The sequence below is a fragment of the Ochotona curzoniae genome, unplaced genomic scaffold, assembly GCF_017591425.1.
Source record: "Ochotona curzoniae isolate NIBS_2020 unplaced genomic scaffold, NIBS_Ocur_1.0 contig_2688, whole genome shotgun sequence".
NCBI classification, from domain to species: domain Eukaryota; kingdom Metazoa; phylum Chordata; class Mammalia; order Lagomorpha; family Ochotonidae; genus Ochotona; species Ochotona curzoniae.
The window spans coordinates 1,259,303-1,284,288 of record NW_024465553.1 but is presented as its reverse complement, the minus strand read 5'-3'; the positions used below and the strand labels follow the sequence as shown (position 1 = coordinate 1,284,288).

The 24,986-nt window shown below is 53.2% G+C and overlaps 1 protein-coding gene across 1 annotated transcript in view; it reads left to right on the top strand.

Annotated features, from left to right (window-relative positions):
• Window positions 1-478: 478 nt before the first annotated feature.
• TECPR2 (tectonin beta-propeller repeat containing 2) overlaps window positions 479-24,986 on the top strand; it is a 44,198-nt gene continuing 19,690 nt past the window's right edge. Inside the window, exons 1-12 of the mRNA XM_040975040.1 lie at window positions 479-517; window positions 1,238-1,524; window positions 3,179-3,307; window positions 3,598-3,729; window positions 7,416-7,573; window positions 13,021-13,333; window positions 16,864-16,996; window positions 17,627-17,941; window positions 19,939-20,918; window positions 21,983-22,166; window positions 22,526-22,699; window positions 24,659-24,839. Coding sequence (XP_040830974.1) covers window positions 1,306-1,524; window positions 3,179-3,307; window positions 3,598-3,729; window positions 7,416-7,573; window positions 13,021-13,333; window positions 16,864-16,996; window positions 17,627-17,941; window positions 19,939-20,918; window positions 21,983-22,166; window positions 22,526-22,699; window positions 24,659-24,839 — 2,918 coding nt within the window. The 5' untranslated portion in view covers window positions 479-517; window positions 1,238-1,305. The remainder of the gene's footprint in view (window positions 518-1,237; window positions 1,525-3,178; window positions 3,308-3,597; window positions 3,730-7,415; window positions 7,574-13,020; window positions 13,334-16,863; window positions 16,997-17,626; window positions 17,942-19,938; window positions 20,919-21,982; window positions 22,167-22,525; window positions 22,700-24,658; window positions 24,840-24,986) is intronic.

The following is a 24,986-nucleotide window of genomic DNA, read 5'->3' as shown; positions in this document are numbered from 1 at the left end:
TGTCCTCTGCACTCATCTCTCCCTCTTGTCTGCGGGACCCTCAGGTGCACCTAGTGATGTGGTCCTGTGTTTCTGCGTGGTTCCCGGCCAGCCTGGCTGGTTGTAAGCCACTGGAAAGTAAGAGCATATATATACCTATTCTCTCCACCCCTCCATGGCGTAGAGTATAATATAAAGTATAGATTAGGATTAGAATATATTGAAGTGGGTCTTGTTTTTGTTTTTGGTTTTTTAGATTTATTTAATTTTGTGGGGCGGGGTGTGCGAAGCAGATCAGATTTGCAGAGGGGAGAGAAAGATCTTCCATCCTCTGATTCATTCCCTAGATGGCCAAAATGGCCGAAGCTGAGCTGATCCGGAGCCAGGAGCTTCTTCTGGGTCTCGCACATGGGTGCAGGGTCCCAAGGCTTTGAGCCATCCTTCTCTGCTTTTCCTAGGCCACAAGCAGGGAGCTGGCTGGGAAGTGGAGCAGCTGAGACATGAATCGACACCCATATGGGATCCCAACACTTACAAGGTGAGGACTTACCCACTGCACTGTCATGCTGGGCCCAGAAGTAAATTTGAATTAATATATTCCAGTGATCTTAATGATACCTAGTTTACTTTCTGCTTAACTAACCTGTGTCTTAAATCTTTAAGGATATTTATTTCTTTACTTGAAAGGCAGAGTTACAGAGGAAGAGAGAGGGGACGAGGAGAAAGATAGATTTTAACGTACGTTGGCTCAGTCGGCAGGTGGCTGCACAGCAAGGGCAAGGCAGGGCAGGTTGTCCCCTGCGTGTGCGGCAGATCGGGGGCATTTCCAGAAGCTGGATGAGTCACTAGGACGCAGACTGTCCCCGTGCTGTGGGATGCCAGCATTGTAAGCAGTGACTTCACTTGTGAGGCTGTATGGCGCAGCCTCTGTGGTCGTCAGTTTGAGTCCCCTTAAAGTCTTACATGTTTTCACTCTTTAAAGACTTTATTATTTGTCTGAGAGGGAGAACTCCCAGCTCTTGGTCCATTTCCCAGGTGCCTGTAAGGGCTAGAGCCAGGAGCCAGGAACTTAGTCCAGATCTGGCATGTGGGGGGCAGAAGCCCCGTCCCGCGCCCGGTCAGCCCTGCTCCCCTGACCTCTGTGGGTGGCTTAGCCAGATCCTTACCTGCTAGGCTAACCTGGCCAAGGGGCCCGTTGCTAAGTGCCACTCTTTGGCATGACTGGGGCTCTGCAGAATGATGGTGCCTTGACCTTCAGCCCCCAGGTTCCCCGAGGAAACGAGCCTTCCGTCGCCTGCCTGAAGACGGCCTGTGGGAGCCTCAGCCATGGCATCGGCCTCGGAGCCCATGGTATTCCGAGAGTTCTGTCCTCTGTACTCCCTCCTCAACGCCATTCCCACCAAGATCCAGAAGGGCTTCCGCTCTCTGCTGGTCTACCTCACGGCCCTCGACACCAACGGGGACTACATCGCGGTGGGCAGCAGCATTGGCATGCTCTATCTGTACTGCAGGCACCTGAACCAGATGAGAAAGTACAACTTTGAGGTGAGCCTTGCGGGCCTGACCCCTCCGTGGGCTGGCGCTGTGCTGTCGCACCTGCCACTCCAGTGTTTGCGTGAGAGTGTTGCTTCCTGTTTCCCGGAATGAGGTCTGAGTATCTCACCCAAATAACAATTCAAAACCATCCGTAATCAGGTGGAGTACAACCCAGCATTCATGTTTTTTTTTTTTTTTTAAAGATTTTATTTTTATTATTTTTTCATTGGAAAGGTGGATATACAGAGAGGAGAGACAGAGAGGAAGATCTTCCATCCGATGATTCACTCCCCAAGTGAGCGCAACGGGCCGATACTATGCCGATCCGAAGCCAGGAGTCTCTTCTGGGTCTCCCACGCGGGTGCAGGTTCCCAAAGCTTTGGGCCGTCCTCGACTGCTTTCCCAGGCCACAGGCAGGGAGCTGGAAGGGAAGCGGGGCTGCCGGGACTAGAACCGGTGCCCATATGGGATCCTGGGCGTGCAAGGCGAGGACCTTTAACCACTTGCGCCACCGCGCCAGGCCCAGCATTCATGTTTGAACTTCCTCCCTGCCCCTGAAATCTAGCACCGTTGTAAAGAGAACACTTGAGTGTTTAACCCTGCAAAACTTTGAAAGGGTTCTGTTTCTCAGAGTGCTCATGCCGACCTCTGCTTGTTCTTTTGAGAGTAGCTTTGGATAAAGCTCATCTGTGGTCCTGGCTGCTGTCTTGAATAAGAACGTGGGGAAGCCATGGAAAATGATCCCTGAGTGCTAGCACCGTGGCATCCACATGTGGGACTTAAAAGTTCCTGACTCTTGGCTTGGGGTGTGAACCAGCAGCTAGAAGACCTCTCTCTCTGTCTGTCTCTCTGTTTTTCTGTAATTCTGCCTTTCAGATCCATAAAATCTTTTTTTTTTTTAAGATTTATTTATTTTTGCCTGAAAGGCAGATTTACAGGATGATGAAAAGACAAAGATCTTCCGTCTGCTGGTTCACCCTCTGAGTAGCTACAATGGCCACAGCTGAGCTGATCCGAAGCTGGGATCCAAGAGCGTCTTCCAGGGAGTGAATCATCAGATGGAAGATCTTTCTCTCTGTCTCTCCTCTCTGTATATCTGCCTTTCCAATAAAAATAAATAAATCTTAAGAAAAAACTTAAATAAATAAATATTTAAAAAATGCAAAAAAGTGGTAATTTATGTGTATTTTAACATTAGACAAGTTAGATGAGGCAGGGAAAAGGAAGTATCTAAGAACTGTCTGATTTGTATGTATTTCCAGCCAGAATTGTGTGTGGTTTGCATCCTGGCATAGTTTTTTACTCTTTGGTAATGCCCTGTTTTATAACTTAAAAGCCTGCCCGTGAGGGCTGCTGTTGCTGCAGTGGTTAAGACATTACTTGGAGCTCGGGACCCAGGTTCAGTTTCTGGCTCAGTCAGTGATCAGCCTGCTGCTGACGCCCACTCTGGGAGGCCGCCTGAGTGCCTCGGACTCTGCCTCCATGCTAGAATCAAATCCAGCTGAGCTTCCTGGCCCTGACCTGGGCCAGCTCTGGCTGTCGTGGACACTTGCGGAGTGAGAAGCAGATGGGAGATCGGATTCTGTTCTGACACGAATAGCAGTCCATTTCCCAGCAGTCTCTTGGTTGCAGCCTCATGCCTGTCGGCTGTGTCTTCCTCCAGGGAAAGACGGAGGCCATCACTGCGGTGAAGCTGCTGAGCTGCTTCGATGACCTGGTGGCGGCGGGCACGGCGGCGGGCCGAGTGGCCATCTTCCAGCTCGTGTCTTCTCTGCCCGGGCGGAACAGACAGGTGAGGGCTCGTCTACGTGGAGTCTGCACTTGGACAAGTGCCTCCTGGGCGTGAGATGAGGAGTTCCCCTCTGCTTAGGAATGTGCCACTTACAGTCAGAGAACATTCTGGGTGAGTGGACACTGACCATGAAGCACACGAGGTAATTTCCTGTCTTGGGTTCTTCATGGACACCGAGGCCGGGAAAGCCAGCCCCTGTACACACAGGAGCAAGGCTGTCTGACCTCACGTGCACGCAGCTCACAACTTGTTTCCTTTTGTTTATATCCATCTTGACCATTTATTCGTAGCTCCGGAGATTCGATGTCAGTGGTATTCATAAAAACAGCATTACAGCCCTGGCCTGGAGTCCCAATGGAATGAAATTGTTCTCTGGAGATGACAAAGGGAAAATTGTCTATTCTTCTCTGGACCTAGACCAGGTAAAACTCTTCAGACATGTTATTAGTGTTTAGAGTCATATTTTTATTAAAATTATAGCTATTACACTCGGCTTATTCTAGATCAGAGTTCCTTTGTAATTTCGGTTGTTATTTGTGCATTTTCAGTCTGTTGCAATGCATTCTTTTGGTTGAAGTATATACAAACAGTCTGACTGTAACACAGGCAGGTAGTTGAAAATGGAGGAATATTTTGATAGCCTTTTTAGATCATTTTGAATGTTACTGCTTTGAACATTCATTTTGAATATTGCCCCTAGTTGACAAAGCATAGTTTCTTTAAAGGTTAGTTAGGGTGTGGGAGCTGAAGCTGCATGGCGCGTGTTCCATGCTTTGTTACGTGAGCATCTGTTGGTCTGTTTTGCGCTTTGAATGGATTTTTCACCCTTGCACCTGTGCGTTGTTCAGCCAACACAAGGCATTCTCTGTGTGAATTTTCAAGTAAGCATGGTGTTCTGTGACCGACGCAGCTGGGGAAGCTCAGCGTACACACAGCTGCATGGCAAGCTGGGGTGCTTCGAGTGCATGCCCCGATTGTCCCACAGAATTCAAAATGCCTGTTGTGGGGCCTCAAATATGTCTATCCGTGAGAGCGCTGATGAGGTCCGACGTATCCCAGTAGAGTTTGGTGCCGCGGCCCTGTGTGGCCCTGTGTGGCCCTGTGAGCCCTGTGTGGCCCTGTGAGCCCTGTGCGGCCCTGTGCGACCCTGTGTGGCCCTGTGCGGCCCTTTGCGGCCCTGTGGGCCCTGTGTGGCCCTGTGAGCCCTTTGCGGCCCTGTGTGGCCCTTTGTGGCCCTGTGAGCCCTGTGTGGCCCTGTTGGCCCTGTGCGGCCCTGTGGGCCCTGTGGGGCCCTTTGCGGCCCTGTGTGGCCCTGTATAGCCCTGTGTGGCCCTTTGCGGCCCTGTGCGGCCCTGTGGGCCCTGTGCAGCCCTGTGGGCCCTGTACGGCCCTGTGCAGCCCTGTGGGCCCTGTGCGGCCCTTTGCGGCCCTGTGGGCCCTGTGCAGCCCTGTGGGCCCTGTACGGCCCTGTGCGGCCCTGTGGGCCCTGTGGGGCCCTTTGCGGCCCTGTGCGGCCCTGTATGGCCCTGTGCGGCCCTTTGCGGCCCTGTGGGCCTTGTGTGGCCGGGGTTCCCAGGAGCTCCACCTGTGGTTCCCGCACACCAGGGCAGAGCTGGGTCCCGGGAGGAGACCAGGGCATCTTGCAGTTACATGCAGGTGGGATCGAGCAGGCATGCTCCTCAGAGTGCCTTGGAGGTTCAGGGATTGCAGACCTCACTCTGAGAACTGCTGTCTACCCAAGCATGATTTAAGATGTGTATATATATATATATATACTTTTTTTTAAAGATTTATTTATTTTTATTGGAGAGGCGGATATACAGAAGGAGGAGAGACATACAGGAAGATCTTTGGGCCCGGCGACGTGACCTAGCAGCTAAAGTCCTCGCCTTGAATGTGCCGGGATCCCATATGGGTGCCAGTTCTAATCCCGGCAGCCACACTTCCCATCCGGCTCCCTGCTGGTGACCTGGGAAAGCAGCAGAGGACGCCCCAAAGCCCTGGGATCCTGCACCCGCATGGGAGACCTGGAAGAAGGTCCTGGCTCCAAATCAGCACAGCACTGGCCGTTGTGCTCACTTGGGGAATGATTCATGAGACAGAAGATCTTCCTTTCTATCTCTCCTCTGCTCTGTATATCTGACTTTGTAATAAAAATAATAAATCTTTAAAAAAAAAAAGATGTTCCTTCCGATGGTTCACTCCCCAAGTGAGCACAACAGCTGATGCTATGCCGATCCGAAGCTAGGAACCAGGAGCCCCCTCTAGATCTTTCATGCGGTTGCAGGGTCCCAAGGCTTTGGGCCGTCCTCTACTGTATTCCCAGGCCACAAGCAGGGAGCTGGATGGGAAGCGGGGCTGCTTCTGTCGTCAGCCAGGTCCCAGCAGGCCAGGAGCACGGAGCCTCTTCCGGGGTTCCCACGTGAATGGCAGACTAGCACTTGAACCGCCTCAGGCTGACTCCCACGGAGTGGGTCAGAAGCGGAGGAGCTGGGCCTCGGGCCTAGCACTCTGTGTTGGCTCTGCATGCAGTGCCTGCACTGTTTTTGTCTTTTTAAAGCAATGTTTATTATCTTTGCTGTTTGCAAGGGAAAACAACAGAAAACAAAATGGAGCCGAGATCTTCTGTTCACTGCTTCACCCCACATGCCTGCAGCCAGCCTGGGTGAGCTGGAAGCGGGGAGCCCCACTCCGGCCTCTCGTGCTGGGAGGGACCCAGACATGTAAGCTGTCATGTGCTTCCGCACAGGGTACCTTGGCAGGAACCACGCTGCAGACAGAGTAGCCAGGATTCACACTTGTGTTTCAATATGAGGGAGGTGTTGCAAGCTGCAGACTAAATAGCTACATCACAGCAGCCACCCTTCTCCACGGACATGTGTGTCTGTGTGTAGACATATGGACGGATGTGTGTCTGTGTGTGTGTGTAGACATGTGGACAGCCCCTTCCATGTGGACGGATGTCTGTGTGTGCAGACATGTGGGCAGCCCCTTCCATGTGGACGGATGTCTGTGTGTGCAGACATGTGGGCAGCCCCTTCCATGTGGACGGATGTCTGTGTGTGTGTGTGTGTGTGTGTGTGTGTGTGTGTGTGTGGACATGTGGACAGCCCCTTCAATGGGGACGGATGTCTGTGTGTGTGTAGACATGTGGGCAGCCCCTTCCATGTGGACGGATGTCTGTGTGTGTGTAGACATGTGGACAGCCCCTTCCATGTGGACGGATGTCTGTGTGTGTGTAGACATGTGGGCAGCCCCTTCCATGTGGACGGATGTCTGTGTGTGCAGACATGTGGGCAGCCCCTTCCATGTGGACGGATGTCTGTGTGTGTGTGTGTGTGTGTGTGTGTGTGTGTGTGTGTGTGTGGACATGTGGACAGCCCCTTCCATGTGGACGGATGTCTGTGTGTGTGTAGACATGTGGGCAGCCCCTTCCATGTGGATGGATGTCTGTGTGTGTGTGTGTGTGTGTGTGTGTGTGTGTGTGTGTGTAGACATGTGGACAGCCCCTTCCATGGGGACGGATGTCTGTGTCTGTAATTTCACTTTCTATCTATACTCTCGTGTGTATTTCATGCCATTTCTTGCTTGTTTCCAAATCTGCAGCTCTGCTTCCTGGCTCTGCTTCCAGGTAGTGCACACGCTCAGTGGCAGCTGCGGCTCACGGGGCTGGGTCCCGTTGTGTGCTGGGGGACGGGTTGAGTTGCTGGCTGCCAGCATCAGCGCTCTAGCCGCTGTGAGTGTTGTGGTCTGAACCCGTGGATGGGAACTCTCTCTCCCTGCTTCTAAAACACAGTTTGAACTCTGTCATGGGAAGGAGTCGTACCCACTTAGTGGATTGTGGTCACAGTGACTGTAGAAAGTCACAGCCTGTTGTAAAGTGTGCCGCATTCCTGTTGGGGTCTTTGTGGATTGTTTGTGGACTCTTTTTCAAGCTTGGTGTGGCATGAGAGGGGAGGCTAGCACTGACTGTCCTTAGTAAGGACTTTTCCCAGAGCAGGCCGACACTGATCTGGAGGGGCCCGAGGTGTCCGTGCGAGGACCTCAGCGGGCAGGACATCGCTGGCTTTGCCGGCACTGATGCGGGGCTTCCCTGGGCTCTCTGCAGGGGGTCTGTAACTCCCAGTTGGTGTTGGAAGAGCCGTCCTCCATTGTACAGCTGGACTATAGCCACAAAGTGCTGCTGGTCTCCACCTTGCAACGGAGCCTGCTTTTTTACACGGAGGAGAAGTCTGTCCAGCAGATCGGGACACAGCCAAGGAAAAGGTAAGCCCCATGGGTGCTCAGGTCACCCTGAGGATTGGGTCTTAACTGCTGTCTCTGAGACTCCCTGGTTGCCAGACGCAAGGCACCAGGGGCTGCCTACATTGGCCTCCTGCCAGGGTCCCTGTCCTGGGACTTCCAGGGAGTGTGGGGGCTGAGGTTGTGGTGCTGCTGGTACAGCCACACTGCCTCGGGGGTGGTGTGCTCTGCAGGTGCCTTGCCTGTGGTCTGGGCCCTGTGACCCTGGTGAGCTCAGCTGTCCTTCAGCAGGTGTGCTCTCTGACAGAAGGGGACATGGCTGACAGGCAAGAGCAGACAGCAACTCATTAACACCCATCTTAACTGCCGTGCTCAGGTTACAGGTATAGCAAGAGTTAACCGGCTTCCAGTAGCCTGGGAGTCAGGGAAGGCTTCCTGGAGGCAGGGGGCTGGTGGGAGTGATTTAGCCAATGGAGGGGAGGCCACCAGAGGAAGGCTGGTGAAGAGGAGGGTTGCTTCTCCATCCCCGTGTCCCACCAGCCATGTGGGGAAGGGCACATGGAGCAGAAGGGTGACCGCATTCAGTGCCCGCCTCAGCCTCGAACCCTGCAGCCAGTTTGCACGAGGCTGGGGAGGATGGTGGGGAGGGCGGCATGGGCACAGTCTAAGTGACAGATGAGACTCTTTCCCCAGTGAAGGGTAATTCTGCCTCCAGACAAACATGACAGGGGGAGATGCGCAGACTCGGGGTGGTGCCAGGCCGAGCGAGGGGTAATACGCGGGCTCGGGGTGGTGCTGTTGGTAGTGCCAGGCCGAGTGAGGGGTAATACGCAGGCTTGGGGTGGTGCTGTTGGTAGTGCCAGGCTGTGGGGCAGGAGGCATAGCTGCCATCTGTCACTCACTGTCCTGGACTTTGTCATGACTCCAGAGATGCTGTGCTGTCGTTTAGCCCTTCTGCTGGGGGGACACTCGTATCCCTGCCCTGGCCTCCTGTGTTGTGCTGAACGCTGGCAGGTTCCCACCCAAAGCAGCATTCCTGGAGCAACAGCAGCCTCGCTGGGACTTGCAGGTCGGCTTAGTGTCCCATAGAGCACTGGCTTCCGATGTCCCTCTGCCGTCAGAGAGGTGTGTGAACCAGTGCCTGTGTGGGGTCCCCATACATGCAAGGCAATGAGTTAGCCACTAGGCTATCTCACTGGGCCCCCCCAGCTGCTTTACTTCCAATCTAACTCTGCTTATGGCTGGGAAAGTGGCGGAGGATGGTTCAACGTTTGGGACCCTGTACCCATGTCAGAAACCTATAAGAAGCTCCTGGCTCCTGGCTTCAGGTCAGCTCAGCTCTGGTCATTGTGACCATCTGGGGAGTAAACCAGCACATGGAAGATCTCTCTCTCACTCTCATTTTCTATATAGAAATCTGCCTTTTAAATAAAAATAAATAAATCTTACAAAAAGAGGACTGTGCAGAATGCTTGACTTGAAGTGTTGCTGTAAAAGGCCTCAGGGACGATGGGAGAGAGACGGCTGGTAGAGACTCGCCAGACGTGGGAAACGCCTCTTTGTTTTATCTGTCCTTTATTTGTGTGAAAGAGAGAAAAGAGACACACACAGAGGGGAGAGAGATTTTCCATCTGCTGGTTCACTCCTCGAGTACCCGCTGGGCCAGACCGAAGCCAGGAGGCTGGAGTTCCAGCAAGGTCTCCCATGTGTGTGCAGGCACCCAAACCCCAAACCCTTGAGCCATCTTCTGTTGCTTTCCCAGGCGCATCAACTTTGAGTTAGATGGGCCGGTGCGGTGGCGCAGTGGTTAAGCTCCCCGCCTTGCATGCCCAGGATCCCATATGGGCGCCGGTTCTATCCTGGCAGCCCCGCTTCCCATCCAGCTCCCTGCCTGTGGCCTGGGAAAGCAGTCGAGGACGGCCCAAAGCTTTGGGACCCTGCACCCGCGTGGGAGACCCGGAAGAGGCTCCTGGCTTCAGATTGGCATAGCATCGGTCGTTGCGCTCACTTGGGGAGTGAATCATTGGATGGAAGATCTTCCTCTCTGTCTCTCCTCCTCTCTGTATATCTGACTTTCCAATAAATAAATAAATCTTTAAAAAAAAATGTGAGTTAGATGAGAGGCGAGACAGCTGGGGCTCAAGCTAGCACCCATCTTGCACATGAAGGCATAACCCACTGTACTACCCAGCTAGCCCCAGGAGGCTTCTTGGTTAGCATGGTTGAGAAAGGCTTTCCCAGGCCAGTGACCTTTGAACTGAAGACTCTAATATGGGAAGCTGGTGGGAGAGCACGCCAGGCTTGGCCAAAGTGTTGGCTGAAGCCAGGAGCCAGGAGCCTCTTCTGGGTCTCCCACGCGGGTGCAGGGTCCCAAGGCTTTGGGCCGTCCTCGACTGCTTTCCCAGGCCACAGGCAGGGAGCTGGAAGGGAAGTGGAGCTGCCGGGATTAGAACCGGCGCCCATTTGGGATCCCGGGCGTTCAAGGCGAAGACCTTTAACCACTTGCGCCACCGCGCCGGGCCCTAAAATAAATCTTAAAAAAAAAAAACAACTCCTAAAGACAGAAAGAGAGATCTTCCATTTGCTGGTTCACTCCCCAATTTCCTGCACCAGGCAGGGCTGGGCCAGCCTGAACCCCGGGCCCACGAGTCCTTCCCAGTCTGCTCTGTGGGTAATTGCCTCCCAAACTTTGGAGCTCTTATCTGCATTAGCAGGTGGCTTGATTGAAAGCAGAGTGATCTGACTCAGGTGGCACTCTGTTGTAAAATGTAGGCATTGTAAGTGGCAGGCTGACATGCTGTGCCATGCTGCCCATCCCCACACGTTTCGTAGTAGTGTGGTCCTTAAACAAAGTGGAAGTGTCAGGTTCAATGCCGTTATAAAGGGCAGAGTCCCCTGGTAACTGGACAGTGTCTAGGTCAGGTCTAGAGCAAGTTGCCGCCAGCTCTAGCTGCTTCTTACCAGCTCAGCTGCCTTCTCCCAGTCGGCTCCTGAGCTATTTCCATGGTTCTTGGAGCTAGCTGCCCCAGGACTGTGCTCGGTGAGACGGCCCGACTCGTGCCTGTCCGCTGTGTGCCTGACACCAGTGTCGCTGCTGTGTTTGCTCTGGTGGGCTGGTCTGCTGCTTGGAGAACTTGGCACACCATTAGGCATCTGCCTCTGCCGTGTTGACAGACAGGCAAGGATCGTGTCTTTCCTTCTCTCCCTCTTACCTCCCCCATTTTTAAAAACTTCATTTATTTGAGAAAGAATCTTCATCTGCCGATTTGCTCCTCTGCCTTCAGGCACTCTGCAGACGCTGGGATTCTGTCTTCTAGTTTACGCACATCTCTCAACACAGGTCACCACCGTGCTGAGCACAGAAACCCACGGAGTGCTTGTCCCAGTGGATGCTGTGGTGCGTGTGTGAGGACAGCTCCAGTGTCGCCCGCGGCAGGTTAAGCGCCTCCAGTAGCACTAGCATCCCATAGGAATGTTACTTATTCCACTTCCAAGCCCCTGGCTGTTGAGCCTGGGAAAGCAGCAGAAGGCAGCGCGAGTGTTTGGGTGAAGCTCCTGCCTATTTAAATGAGGGCTGGGCTGGGCCAGGCCCGCTCCCAGCCCTAGACCTCTGGCGTGTCGGGACGTACAGTGGCTCTGCTTAGCACAATCTGTCCTCAACCCTTTACATTTATTTGAAGGACAAATTTTGCAGAGTGACAGAGAGAGAATCCTTTTACTGGGTCACTCTCCATATCACAATGACTAGAGCTGGGCCAGGCCAAAGCCACGAGCTTCTCCTGAGTCTCCCACATGAGTGCAGGGGTTCAGAGACCTGGACCATCCCCTGGATGCATTGTTAGACAGTTAGATTAGAAGTGCAGCAGTCAGGACTTGAACTAGCACCCATATGGGATGCCAGGGCTTATCCACTACTCCACAGTGCTGGCCCCCAACACTGGACCATCAGTGGACTATATTATCAATATGTATTTTTGGAATATTTAAGATTTATTTATTTTTATTGGAAAGGCAGATGTACAGAGAGGAACATCTTCCATCCGATGGTTCACTCCCCAGGTGCTACAGCGGTCCGAAGCCAGGAGCCAGGAACTTCTTTCCAGGTCTCCCATGCAGTGCACGGTCCCATTGCTCTGGGCCGTCCTTGATTGCTTTCCCAGGCCAATGGCAGGGAGCTGGATGGGAAGTGGAGCTGCCAGGATTAGGACCAGAACCAATATGGGATCCCAGCACATTCAAGGCAAGGACCTTAACCACTACGCTATTACACCGGGCCCTGGAATGTTTATTTTCTTCTCCTTGAAAGTGGGGAAAGACAGACAGAGATAACTATAGATTGGTTTGTTTTCCAAACACCGCCGTAGGCCGTGCTGAGCCAGATTGAAACCAGGAGCCCAGAACTTCCAGGTGTCCTTGGCCAGGACCCAAGACTCCTTATTCCCTGCCTCCTCCACTTAAGCTCCTGGTCCCTGATGATACTTCTGCGAAAGCTGAAGATGACAACCCGAGTGCCAAGTACCTGGGCCCCTGTCATTCACATGGGAGACCAGGAAAAAGCTCCTGGCTCCGGATTGGCTCGGTTCTGTCCATTGCAGCCGCTTGGGGAGTGAATCAGTGGATGGAAAATCTTTCTCTCTGTCTCTCCTTCTCTGTAAATCTGACTTTCCAATGAAAATAAATAAATTTTTAGAAATAAAAAGATTAAACTTGAATATGCTCTCAAAACAACAATTTCACTGTGAAATATCCTTGACAAACTTAACAACATTTGTACAGGGGTAGGTGTAACACTTGTACAGGGGTAGGTATAAAAATGCTCAGAGTGCCCTTTTTCAAAATACAAAAAATTATCCACAAATAAATAATAGAATATTACACAGCAGTCAAAATGAATGCGTGAGCATCCCAGCTTTTATCAATAAAGTTCTGTTTTTAGAAACAAAATGTTAGATGAGAGAAAAACAAATTGCAGAAATACGCAAATGGCTTCTTGCTGGTTTTGGAATGAAAGTGAAAGGAGTAAATGATGGCTGAGTGCGCACGGAGAGCTGCAGGTTTGTATGGCTGATGATTCAGTGCTGCCACCAGAGCGGATGCCCAGGGGACACTGCCCTTAATGGGCTTACAGAGACGGGTCAGGAAGTGTTCCCCTGCTTCTCCGTCTGCTCGGGTCCCTGCAGGCGCCTGGCCTCGTCCCTTCAGCTTCCTCCTCCAGTTGTTGGCAGGGGGCTTAACAGGAGAGTGGGGCCCACCCCCAGGGCACAGCGCGAGATGCATCACCCCTCCTGGATGGGCCTGTGCGGCAGCGGGAGGCCTCTGGGGGCAGGAAGGACGCTGTGGTCTGGTTACCTAAAAGCAAGGCCGTGCGGAAGGCAAGAGAGGGACAGCTGTTGGGCCCTTAGACAACAGTTCTTGTCATAGTTCACATCAGGGGTTGACAATGTCCAGCGTTCTCCTCTTCTTTCTTCCAGTACTGGGAAATTTGGCGCTTGTTTCATACCAGGACTCTGTAAGCAGAGCGATCTAACCTTGTATGCCTCAAGGCCTGGGCTCCGGCTGTGGAAGGCTGATGTTCATGGGACGGTTCAAGCTACATTTATCCTAAAAGACGTGTTCGCCGGAGGAATCCAGCCTTTCGAGCTGTACCCACGCGTGGAGCCTTCGCATGGGGGAGGCTGCAGCCTGTCTGAGAGGCAGCTGGGCCTGCTCTCCTGCTTCTTGCAGGATGGCTGGGTGTTGAGCTGGAACGAATACAGCATCTATCTCCTGGACACCATCAACCAGGTGAGAGGTCAGTCAGCAGAGGCTCCAGGCCCGGGCTGGCGGAGCTGGGAAGCTGGCGGATATCCATTTCATGGTCACTTGTTCCTTAGGGCTAGTGGGGAAGACCCAGCCAAGGTCTGGTACTTCTTATAGATTTGAACAAAATGTTTTGATATTTACATTCTTTCCTCTTGCCAAGAAATGATTTTTTTGTACTTAAGTACAAAGTTAAACTTGTTCTCTGGTGTCTATTTGAGACACATTTTTCCTCAACTACCAAGTTGAGATGAGCAGATTTGCCAAGAGCCCTGGCCTGGCAGCTGCAGTGACACGGAGAGCAGCCATCCGCACAGTGCCCACGCCAGCACTGGCTCCCTTCCTCCGGCTCCTCCACCCTCGTTCTTACTCAGCTATAGCCATGTTACTCTGGCATTGGGTTTTCACTGTAGTTACTTCTAGTTCACGCCGAACGCCTGCATCAGTCTCAGCTGGGCTGAGTCCGGGAGCTCCATGCAGGTCCCCGTGTGGATGGCAGGGGCCTGGGCACTCAAGCCGTTGCCGGCTGCTCCCATGCGTGCATGAGCAAGGGGCTGAGTTTAGCAGCAGCCGCTGTACATGGAGCCCAGGCCTTTACTAGGTGTCCCAAGTGGTGACTTAAATGCTGCACCTGCTCCTTGATGGCTACCTGGTAGCAAACAGTTTCTGCTATGGCGGGGTGCTATGAGGTTATCCCAGGAGATGGGCCGGTGTGCTTTCACACTGCTGTTTAGTGGCCAGCACTGTGGCTCTGTGAATTAAGACGCCACCTACAAGACCACTGTTCTGAATCAGAGCCCCAGTTCAGGCCCCAACTGCCCCACTGCTCATCCAACTCCTTAATGATGCGCTTGGGAAAGCAGCAGAGGATTGCACAAATGCTCGGGCCCCTGCACCCACGGGAAAGACCCAGATAGGGTGTCTGACCCCTGCCTCCAGCCTGGCCCAGCTGGTGTGTTCATCTGGACAGTGAGCCAGTGAACGGGTCTCTCAGACTCTGTTTACCCCCTTTCTATCACTCTGTTTTTCAAATAAAATCTCTAAAACTGTTTAGCATCATTCTTCGTGGTTTTAGATGAGCCCTGCCCAGTTCTTTGTATTCCTTACTGCCCACCTGCAGACCACGCCATGCTGCTCACTTCTGCCCCGCAGCAGGAATGGGAAAGCTTCTGAGTAACTGTTGTATGCCGTGCCTGTCGACACTGGTTTAGGAAACGCTGACTTCAGAGAGCAGACGATGGTGTTCTGTCGGCTGGACAGCGAGCAGGAGCTGGGCGTGCTGGGCAGGGGCCTGTGGGCCTTGCACAACGCTTTTCCTTTGGCAGTCGGCGTGTTCTCAGGTGCTTGGCGAGCATCCACGTCCTTGGTCCGTGGCGTCAGGAACTGTGTGATTGCACACTGATTTTTTTTCCAGACATTCGAAACTTTATGTTTAAAATTGCCTTTATTACAAATTTAGAAGTCTGAAAAAGTTTCTTTGCCTCCACATAGAGTTCATGGTGGTATCCAGAAGCACAAGTTCACTTTAAAAAGGAACACAATGGTATCCAAAGGGCACTAGTCCAGCTTTTTAGAAATACAGTCAATCCCCAGAGAGTACCCATGTTAGTAAAACTGCCTTCACCACCAGAACTTATTACTTCATTCCTTAAAATGAAACAAGCACTATTAGAACTCCCAAGGAAAAAGCTGTTCACAAATGATGGCCATGGACGGGCCCCCATACCACGCCCTGACACTTGTGGTGTTGTTTCCCACTGGCTCTGGAGATGCTTCTCCGGATGCATTACCATTAGTTGCTACCTCTTTTGATACAAAGTTAACTGAGAACTTTCTCTCAATGACGCACCTGTTGGGGCATGAGTTCTGATATTTAGAAAGGCTGGTTCATATGAAGGTGAACTTTGAATTGCGATACACCAAATGCGGTCTTACTTCCGGATGCCACAGGAAGAGAGCGTATGGATGAACTCAAAGAAACTGGGCAGCACTCTGCTGACAGGACAGCTAGTCCCAAGCTGCAGCTCATGCACATGAGGTGTCCGTCTAACTCCGACTCACAGCCAGTGTTTGGTACAGCTTACAAACACATTTTGTTTTTTTTTTTTAAGATTTATTTTTATTATTTTTTCATTGGAAAGGCGGATATACAGAGAGGAGAGACAGAGAGGAAGATCTTCCGTCCGATGATTCACTCCCCAAGTGAGCGCAACGGGCCGATACTATGCCGATCCGAAGCCAGGAGCCTCTTCCGGGTCTCCCACGCGGGTGCAGGTTCCCAAAGCCTTGGGCCGTCCTCGACTGCTTTCCCAGGCCACAGGCAGGGAGCTGGAAGGGAAGTGGGGCTGCCGGGATTAGAACCGGCGCCCATATGGGATCCCGGGCGTGCAAGGCGAGGACCTTTAACCACTTGCGCCACCGCGCCGGGCCCTGCACACACATTTTTTAAACTGAACAGGCACAAGAAACAGGAAGAGCCCTCCCAGCACATCAGAGACCTTCATGGTGTCAGGTCTAGAGCCAGAGTCTGGTAGGAAGCAGGAAGTCAGAGGAGGTGGGCTTCTGCACATGGTCATGAGGGCCTGCTTGCCTTGTCAGCTGTGGGCGAGGAGGTGTCATTTGGGAAAGTTCTGAGAAACCCTCAACACGCTTCCTGCACACTGATTCTTTTCATCTGAATGCTTTGCCAAGACTTTACTTAGTAGGTACAATTAACTTCATTTTATAGGCAGAGGAATGCCAGCACAAACAGCCATGCCCAGATGCTGCTGGCCGGCATTGGGGTCTGGACTCACGGTGACAGTGCTCGGCAGGTTTCTAGCTGTTTGCCAGGGTTATTGAGCAGTTAAGCAAGAGCTTAGGGACCCTGTGTTCCACTGTGAACTGCTCAGGTGGCGGTCACTGAGGAGCAGGGACATGGGTCACTGTGAACTCGCTCGTCCTGTGTTGTGTCGCGGATGATGGGGAAATCATCCTTATCCTTTCCAAAGCTGTAGGTTGCAGTGCATCCTGGGCTCCCTGCCAGATGTGCACAGAAGGGGCAGCTCTATGCCGATGGAGTGGCTCAGCCTGGAGGCCCAGGAGTGACGTGCCACACAGCACTCGGTGAAAAGGGCTGTGAGCTGCCATATGAACAAGCGAATCAAGGTGCCAGGCGTTGGCAAACGCAAGGCATTGGAGTTGCCCCGGTGAGCAGGGACAGAATTGCACCAGCCACATGTCCGACCATGGGAGCCGTGGTGCCATGGCCAGGGCACAAATCAGAGGACCCTGCCTGGTACAGCAGGGCAAGCTTCATCTTGGTGCAAATGGGGCGTGGGCAGGGGCTGCTGCTGTTGCGTGTGTGCTCTGTGAGACTGACCGTGGGTCACACAGGACGGATGCCACTTCCCTGTGTGGACAGAAGGCCTCAGCGTGTCTGGGACATTGTAGCAAGTACAGTTGCCATTTGACCTCTTTGGACTATTAATATAGCCTGAATTTGTGTTGTTTTCTTCTTCTTTTTTTTTTAACAGGCCACAATTGCTGGTTTAGAAGGATCAGGTGATATTGTATCTGTTTCCTGCACAGAAAATGAAATATTTTTCTTAAAGGGAGATAGGAACATTATAAGGATTTCGAGCAGACCTGAAGGACTAGCATCAATAGGTTTGTATTCCATATAAAAAGCAGTATGTGTGGTGGGGTGTTCTACCCTCTGTGCTAAGTAATTACAATTTATAATGTATAAAGTTGGGCTTGGTGCAGTGCGGCTAAGGTCCTCACCTTGAACGCGCCGGGATCCCATATGGGCACCGGTTCTAATCCCGGCAGCTCCACTTCCCATCCAGCTCCCTGCTTGTGGCCTGGGAAAGCAGTCGCGGACAGCCCAAAGCCTTGGGACCCTGCACCCCTGTGGGAGACCCGGAAAGAAGTTCCTGGCTCCTGGCTTCGGATCAGCGCAGCACCAGCCATTGCACTCACTTGGGGAGTGAATCATCGGACAGAAGATCTTCCTCTCTATCTCTCCTCCTCTCTGTATATCTGCTTCCCAGGGGCAAAGCAGGAGCTGGATGGGAAGTAGAGCAGCCAGGACACAAACAGGTGTCCATGTGGGATGCTGGCACTTGGAGGTGGGGGTGAGCCAACTGAGCCTTGTGCCCCTCCTTGTAGTTTTGTTAGTTGTACTGGTGTCTGTGAATTTAGAATTCTTGAGTTCTTCAGCAGGCTGCAGCCTTGGCTTTTTAGAACGAGCTTTCCTTTGACTGAGAGCACTAAACCCATACTCTTCTTTCTCAGTGAGAAATGGCCTGGACCCCTTAGGATGCTCAGAACGAGCCCAGGGGCAGCAGGTGGAGAAGCCAGCAGAGGACACAGCATCTGAGACACGGCTCCGTGGAGCGTCAGTGGCCAGCTCAGCAGCCAGCGAGCCCCGGAGCAGGAGCAGCTCTCTGCACTCCACCGACAGTGGCTCGGGCCTCCCCGTGGCCCCGGAGCTGGGCAAGGCCGGCCAGCCCTGCCTACAGAGGTTCAGTGTCCTCAGCTCGGAGGACTTTGACCAGGAGCTGGTTGTGAAGCCTGTCAAGGTGAAGAAGAAGAGGAAGAAGAAAACAGGTACCATCCGCAGCCCTGCACGAGTACATGCAGCCCATGAGGGTGTGAAATACGGTCCACAGCCCTGCAGACATGTGCGGCCCAGGGGGGTAAGGGGTACCATGCACAGCCCTGCAGACATGTGTGGCCCAGGGGGGTGAGGGGTACCATGCACAGCCCTGCAGACATGTGTGGCCTGTGGGAGTGAAGGGTACCATGCACAGCTCTGCACAGACATGTGCGGCCTTTGGGGGTGTGGGGTACCATGCATAGCCCTGCAGACATGTGTGGCCTGTGGGGGTGAGGGGTACCATGCACAGCCCTGCAGACATGTGTGGCCTGTGGGGGTGAGGGGTACTGTGCATGGCCCTGCAAAGACAGGTGTGGCTCGGGGGGTTTCAGCGAGGAGGCTTCCACACTCTGGGAGTTGCACACCTGCCATATTAGGAACACTGCTTCTCTCTGAGTGAGCCAGGCCTGTTCATTGAGAAGTGAAGAGGATCTTCCAGAAATGAATGTGTTCCTTTCCCAGCAGTACACACAGGCGCACGTGCGTACACTCCATCATCACGGCACGTTACACACGTGCCATCGTGCGTGGCATGCCGGACCCGACAGTCGCAGGAACCAGAAGTGCTTGTGGCCCTGCCACGCGCTAAGGGCCCTGGGCTTTCTGCGTCACAGTGCTCTTGTCAATCTAATCATGGTGGTGTGGCCAGGTTTTTGTTTGTTTCCTCGTTTGCGAGGCAGAGAACTCTGTGCTTATTCACAGCACTAGGGCTGGGTTTGACAGAGCTCAGTGTGGCTTGCCTGGATGGGTGACAAGGACCCAATTCCATGAGCCCAGGGTGTGCTTTAGTAAGAGATGGGAATTGGGCATTCCAAGATGGGCATGGCTGTGCTAGACCCAGTGCGCGTCCTAGATTTTCAGGAACTAGAAGAGAATCAGATGGAGAGTACAAAGTCACTGAAATAGGCCAGCTGTCACTTGGTGTGTCGGTGGGACAGTGTAAGTCTAGTATTGGATAGTTTTTACCACATGTGGGATTTCGCATTGATTGGTATTTTTTTTTGGTAAATATTTGTTTATTTTTATTTGAAAGGGAAAGTTAGAAGGAGAGGCAGACAGATCTTCAGTCTGCTGGTTCATTCTCCAAATGGCTCCAGTGGCTTAGATATTTTTTAAAGATTTTTTTTTTTCTAATTGGAAAGTCAGATATATAGAGGAAAGATAGAGAGGAAGATCCTCTGTCTTTTGATTGACTCCCCAAGCGGCTGCAACAGCTGGAGCTGTGCTTATCCAAAGCCAGGAGCCCAAAGCCTCTTCCAGGTCTCCCACGTGGGTGCAGGGTCCCAAGGCTTTGGGTTGTCCTCAATCATTTTCCCAGGCCACAGGCAGGGAGCTGGGTCGGAGGTGGAGCAGCTGGGACATGGGATGCTGCAGCTTAACCAAGCAACAAGACTATCCCTGCCCATTGTGGTTTGTAGCATATTCTTCAGTAAGACTTCAATATCTGCCAACAAGCGAATTATTTGTTTGCTTATAAAACTAAACCACACTGCAGTAACTAAACCACACTGGGATCTAAGTAGCCTAGTGGATAAAGTCCTTGCCTTACATGTGCCAAGATTCTATATGGGCACCAATTCTTGTCCCGGCAGCTCCATTTCCCATTAGCTCCCTGCTTGTGGCCTTGGAAAGCAGGACAGCCCAAAGCCTTGGGATTCTGCACCCGTGTGGTAGACCTGGAGGAGGCTCCTGGCTCCTGCCTGCACCCCCGTGGGAGACCTGGAAGAGGCTCCTGGCTCCTGGCTTCAGATCGGCTCAGCTCTGGATGTTCAGCTACCTGGGGAGTGAGCTGGTGGACAGAAGATCTTTCTCTCTGCATCTCCTTCTCTGTAAATCTTACTTTCCAATTACATAAATAAGTCTTTAAAAGAAAACATGTATAAATACACATTTGTTTCTTGAGCCTAAAATTTGTGTTCGATAAAGTCAGCCCTTTATTTTAAATCAGAAGGTGGAAGCGGAAGTGCCTGTCACAGTTCCCTGGAATCGACTCCCTGCTCTGAGTGGCCTGGCGACACTGACCTGCCCTCCAGGAGCCCCAGCATGCCGGGCAGCGGTGGGGACCCACTGATCACCGAGTCTCCTGAGCGGGAGAGCGGCCTCAGTGCTGAGGGGAGCAGGGTCGTAGCGGACAGTCGTGACCCTGAGACGTTCAGCATCGTGGAGGTGGCCAAGTCTGCGCCCGAGTTCCTGGGTGAAGAAAGTGGTGTTGGAGCCCAAGTGCCATGGAGTCACTGTGGTCGTGAGACGGAGGCCCTCAGTGCAGGGCTGGGTCTACACTTGCTCTCGAGGGAGGATGGGACAGCTGATGATGTCTCAGGGCTCAGAGAGGAGCCTTATCCTGTGGAAGACAGACCCAGCAGTGGGCAGTCACCCCTCCGAGAACAAGATGGCTCTGCCAAGGCACTGGGGTGCCCAGAAGCCTGTGACTCGCAAGGTCTTGTTGCTGAAGCCCCGCTGCTGGAACCACCCCTGGCACCTTCCAGCCTCTTGTGGGGCCCGGGTGCTGAACAGGGGCAGCCTGTGAGTGGGGTTGATGAAGGTGACCCTGAGGAGCACAGCCTGGAGCAGGACATGTTGAGGGGTGCAGGGGCCCTTTGCCACCTTGGCCCGGACCCCTGGCAGGCTGTCTCCAAGGACAACACAGGGCAGAGGGCAGAAACACCCATTGCAGAGTATGACCCCGGGGGCAGCAGTGGACGGTTGGCTCCTGTGGCCCCTGCCTTAGTAGCCAGTGCCCGGCAGCCTTGGCTTGAGCCTCCCTCCCAGGATGCAGCACTGATGTCCAGTGATGAAGAGGACATCTACGCCCATGGGCTTCCCTCTTCATCCTCAGAGGCGAGTGTGGCTGAACTCACAGCTGCTCGTTCCCTGCAGGACCTGAACCAGCCAGGAGGGGATGATGCTGGCCTGCTCACGTCAGATCAGGTGCGTGCGCTCAGGCCAGGGGACGGCTTGGTCTGATGCAGCAGTGCTGTGGAAAGGCATGTGGTTCTGCCCGAGCCCGGGAGGTCATGTGCATTCTCGGGATTTCCAGCAGTGGGCCCTGGCGTGGCTTGAGCTGCTTCCGACGCTGCGCAGGACACAGCCCATCTTGCTGTGTGTTTTGGCCCAGCAGGGCGTGACTGGTGTAGGTGCAAGTGGTAGCACCTTTGGGGAGGGCTGACTTGGCCCTGGCATATTCCTCAGGGCAGGAGAGGACTCGGTGCAGGCTGTGGGCGTGGGTCCCACCCTCCCTGGACCCTGCCACGGAGGTCGCTCTCCACCCCAAACCACCCAGGAGTCAAGCTCGGTATACCCAGTCTCCTGTGGATCTATCCGAACACTTAGTTAGGAAGGTAATTAACTATCCTGAAGTTTTCAGATCATGAAAGTATTTTTCCGTAGTGCTGTTTCCCTTAGAAAATGTCCCTTGAGTAGCTGGAAAGCTAATCAACTTTGTGGGTTTTCTTTTGGGACTGGGTTTTGGGTTGGGACAAATTGGGCTTGATGTTATAGGGCCCAATTGAGAAGGGTTGGGCATTTGTACAGAATTTCATTTGCAGTTGGTTAAAGTGTGAATGCTTTGTTTACCTATTATTTTTAAGAGGATCCTAGCAGTGAAATTAGTCTAAAAAATTCAGTCGAACAGGGTGGTTCCCGCAAGCTTCTCCCAGCGCTTTCCCCAGGACCGGGCATGTGGGCAGTACCTGAAGAATAGGCTGAGGAAGGCAGCTGTACTTGGCAGCAGTCCTGTGGTGATCTGCACTCAGCTGCTGAAGAGCACAGCTCTGTGGGAGTAAGATGCTGCTGTGACGCCATGTGGCCCAGGGCCGCTGTGGAGTGTTCATGGGACACAAGAACTCTCTTCCAGAATGTTTCTAGCAGGGGATGCCAAAGTCAACGCAGGTGGGCCTGGCCTGGCTTCTCAGCTGCAGCTTACATCCTTGTTGAAACCAACGTGGCCAGTGCCCTCGCGTCCTCTGACACAGCACTCAGCCTTGTGTGGTTAGTTTGCAGAGAGCTGGATGGGCTACTCCGGGCCTGGCTATGGTATCCTCAGCCTGGCGGTCTCCGAGAAGTACATCTGGTGCCTGGACTACAAGGGTGGCCTGTTCTGCAGCGCGCTGCCAGGCGCTGGGCTTCGCTGGCAGAAGTTTGAAGATGCCGTCCAACAGGTGGCAGTCTCCCCTTCAGGTTCGCCCCGGGGCCCCTCTGCAGGCACAGGATGCGCGTTTGGGGTGGTTATCTCACCAGAGCGCTGCTGTGATCCCTCCTGGTGGGCTGAGCGCCTGCGGCACGCCCAGACTGCTGCATGCTGACACCCTGCCCTCTCTGTAACAGTCATGCTCCCCTTCCGTGCCTGCTGCGCGTGAGGCCTGGGAGGTTGAGTCCCCAGTGTGCAGCTGGTGGAGAGTGGCTAGGGAGCAGGGGCTCTGTCGCCAGAAGCCACGGGATGTTTTGGAGATCTCTCTGCGTCCCTCAATGGCCAGATTCTAGCTTGTTGTGTAGATGATTTCAATGTTTATTTTCAGTGAATAGAATTCTTTCCACAGGAACCCTTCTGTGGAAGATTGAGCAGAAGTCAAACCGCGCTTTCGCGTGTGGAAAGGTGACCATCAAAGGGAAGCGGCACTGGTACGAAGCCCTGCCCCAGGCGGTGTTTGTGGCCCTGAGTGACGACACAGCGTGGGTCATCAGGACCAACGGAGACCTGTACCTGCAGACAGGTAGCCGAAGCCGTGCCCAGCACCCCTCCCTGCAGCTGCTTGTTAGTCTCACGCTGGAGCCGGGCTCAGAGGCTAAATCACCTACCGTGAAAACTCTGAAAAGAGGCGATTTGCCTTGGGAATGTATTAGCAGTTGTGGGAATGTATTAGCAGTTGTCGTGGAATTGCACAAGTCCACCCTGGCGGTACAAATGGAGGACCAGAATGGATGAGACCAGGGGCTGAACTGGCCAGCACAACTGGCCCTGCTGAAGCTGACCACACTTGTCAGCAGACAGGCCAGAGCCTGGCTCCTGGGCCTTTATTTGCATATATGTTGTGGCAAAAAGAACAAGAAACTGTTTGCTCTCAGTACAACTTAGTGCTAGGAAACTGCCCTTACAGAAACTTCTAGCTGCCGGAAGTGGTCTGGTGGGAATTGGTTATTAAAAGTGAACTTTAGTGAGAGTCAGTTCTTATGGATTGTCAGCAAAATGGAAAACGCTTTTCCAAAAGCAGTGTGATTTCTCAGTGTCTGGGAAGGGGAGTGGCAGTTAGAAATTCATCTTGGATGTGTGTGACCATCACCTGACCATTTAGTATTGCTGGTGCTGGAGACTGGCCTGGTCCACGGGGAGCTGCCAGCTAGGGGCCTCTTGGCGGGAAGTCCTTGCTGAGAAGGACCCGGACCGTGGCAGACAGTCCTGTCAGCTTCGTGGGGCCCTGTATCAGCTTCCAGGATGCTTGAATTTGGTTCCTGGTGGGAGGGTGTGTACTTCTGGCCAGGAGTGAGGTGTTGCCGGTCTCTAACCAGCCAGGCAGTGATTTCAGGTGAGCCAAGCCTGGCTTCCTGGCAGGGCTAGCCTTGGCTCTGGAGTTTGTGGCATCTGAATTCATGCAGGTGAGTTACCGCTCCCTGAGAACTCCGACACTAAGGCGTGTTTACTGGATGAGATGGGGCGCAGATTTGAGTGCACTTTCCTGGCAGAGGTGCCAGGAGGAAGAGGCCTGGGTGGCACCTTGATGTTGTGGCAGGCCTCGGATACCTCGTGGGAAATACAGGATGTCTCCGCAGAGGGCCAGGCTGGTGACAAGAGGGTCGGGCACTGCTGTGTCACCAGACTCCTCGGCATATGTCTATAGAGTGGCCACACGCGTTAGGTGGACAGGGCATTGAAGCAGAATAATCCATGTTTTATCAACTAAACCTTTTTTTTTTTTTTTAAGTAAACCTTAAAAAAAATAATAATAGACCTGGCACAGTAGCCTAGTGGCTAAAGTCCTCGCCTTGCATGCACAAGGATTCCATATGGGCGACGATTCCTGTCCCAGCAGCAGCACTTCTCATCCATCTCCGTGTCTGTGGCCTGGCCAAACAGGAGAGGGTGGCCCAAGGCCTTGAACCCTGCACCTGTGTGTGAGGCCTGAGGAGCCTTCTGGATCCTGGCTTTAGATTGACTCAGCTCCAGCTGTTGTGGCCACTTGGGAAGTGAACCAGTGGATGGAAGATCTTCCTATCACTCCTCTCTGTGAAATCTGCCTTTCCAATTAAAAAAACATCAATTTTTAAAGATTTATTTTTATTACAAAGTCAGATATACAGAGAGGAGGAGAGATAGAGAGGAAGATCTTCCATCCGATGATTCACTCTCCAAGTGAGTGCAACGGCTGGTGCTGTGCTGATCCAGAGCCAGGAGCCAGGAGCTTCCTCTAGGCCTCCCATGCGGGTGCAGGGTCCCAAAGCATTGGGCCGTCCTCGACTGCTTTCCCAGGCCACACCAAGGAGCTGCATGGGAAGTGGAGCAGCTGGGATTAGAACCGGTGCCCATATGAGATCCCGGGCGTGTTCAAAACCAGGACCTTAGCCGCTAGGCCACGGCACTGGGCCCCCAAAAAATCGATCTTAAAAAAAGTAGGTAAAAGTCAACTGAAGAGTGTAGTCCCAATTATGAGGCCTGGGTTTCGTCCCTGTCCTTGCAGGTCTCAGTGTGGACCGTCCCTGTGCCCGCGCTGTCAAAGTGGAGTGCCCGTACCCGCTGGCCCAGGTCGCAGCCCGCAGCAGTGTGGTGTGGGCGCTGACGGAGCAGCGGGCTCTGCTGTACCGGGAAGGCGTGAGCAGCTTCTGTCCAGAGGGAGAGCAGTGGACATTTGACATTGTCAGGTACCTGCCCAGAGGGGAGGGGGTGCGTTCATGCCCCTCCTTCCTGGTAAGCCCAGCTGTGTCCAGGGCAGAACCCAACCCTGTGGGGCTGGGAGGGTGTGCCTGTGCCTTGTCCGAGGCCATGGCCGCAGATTCGCTCCTGTGACT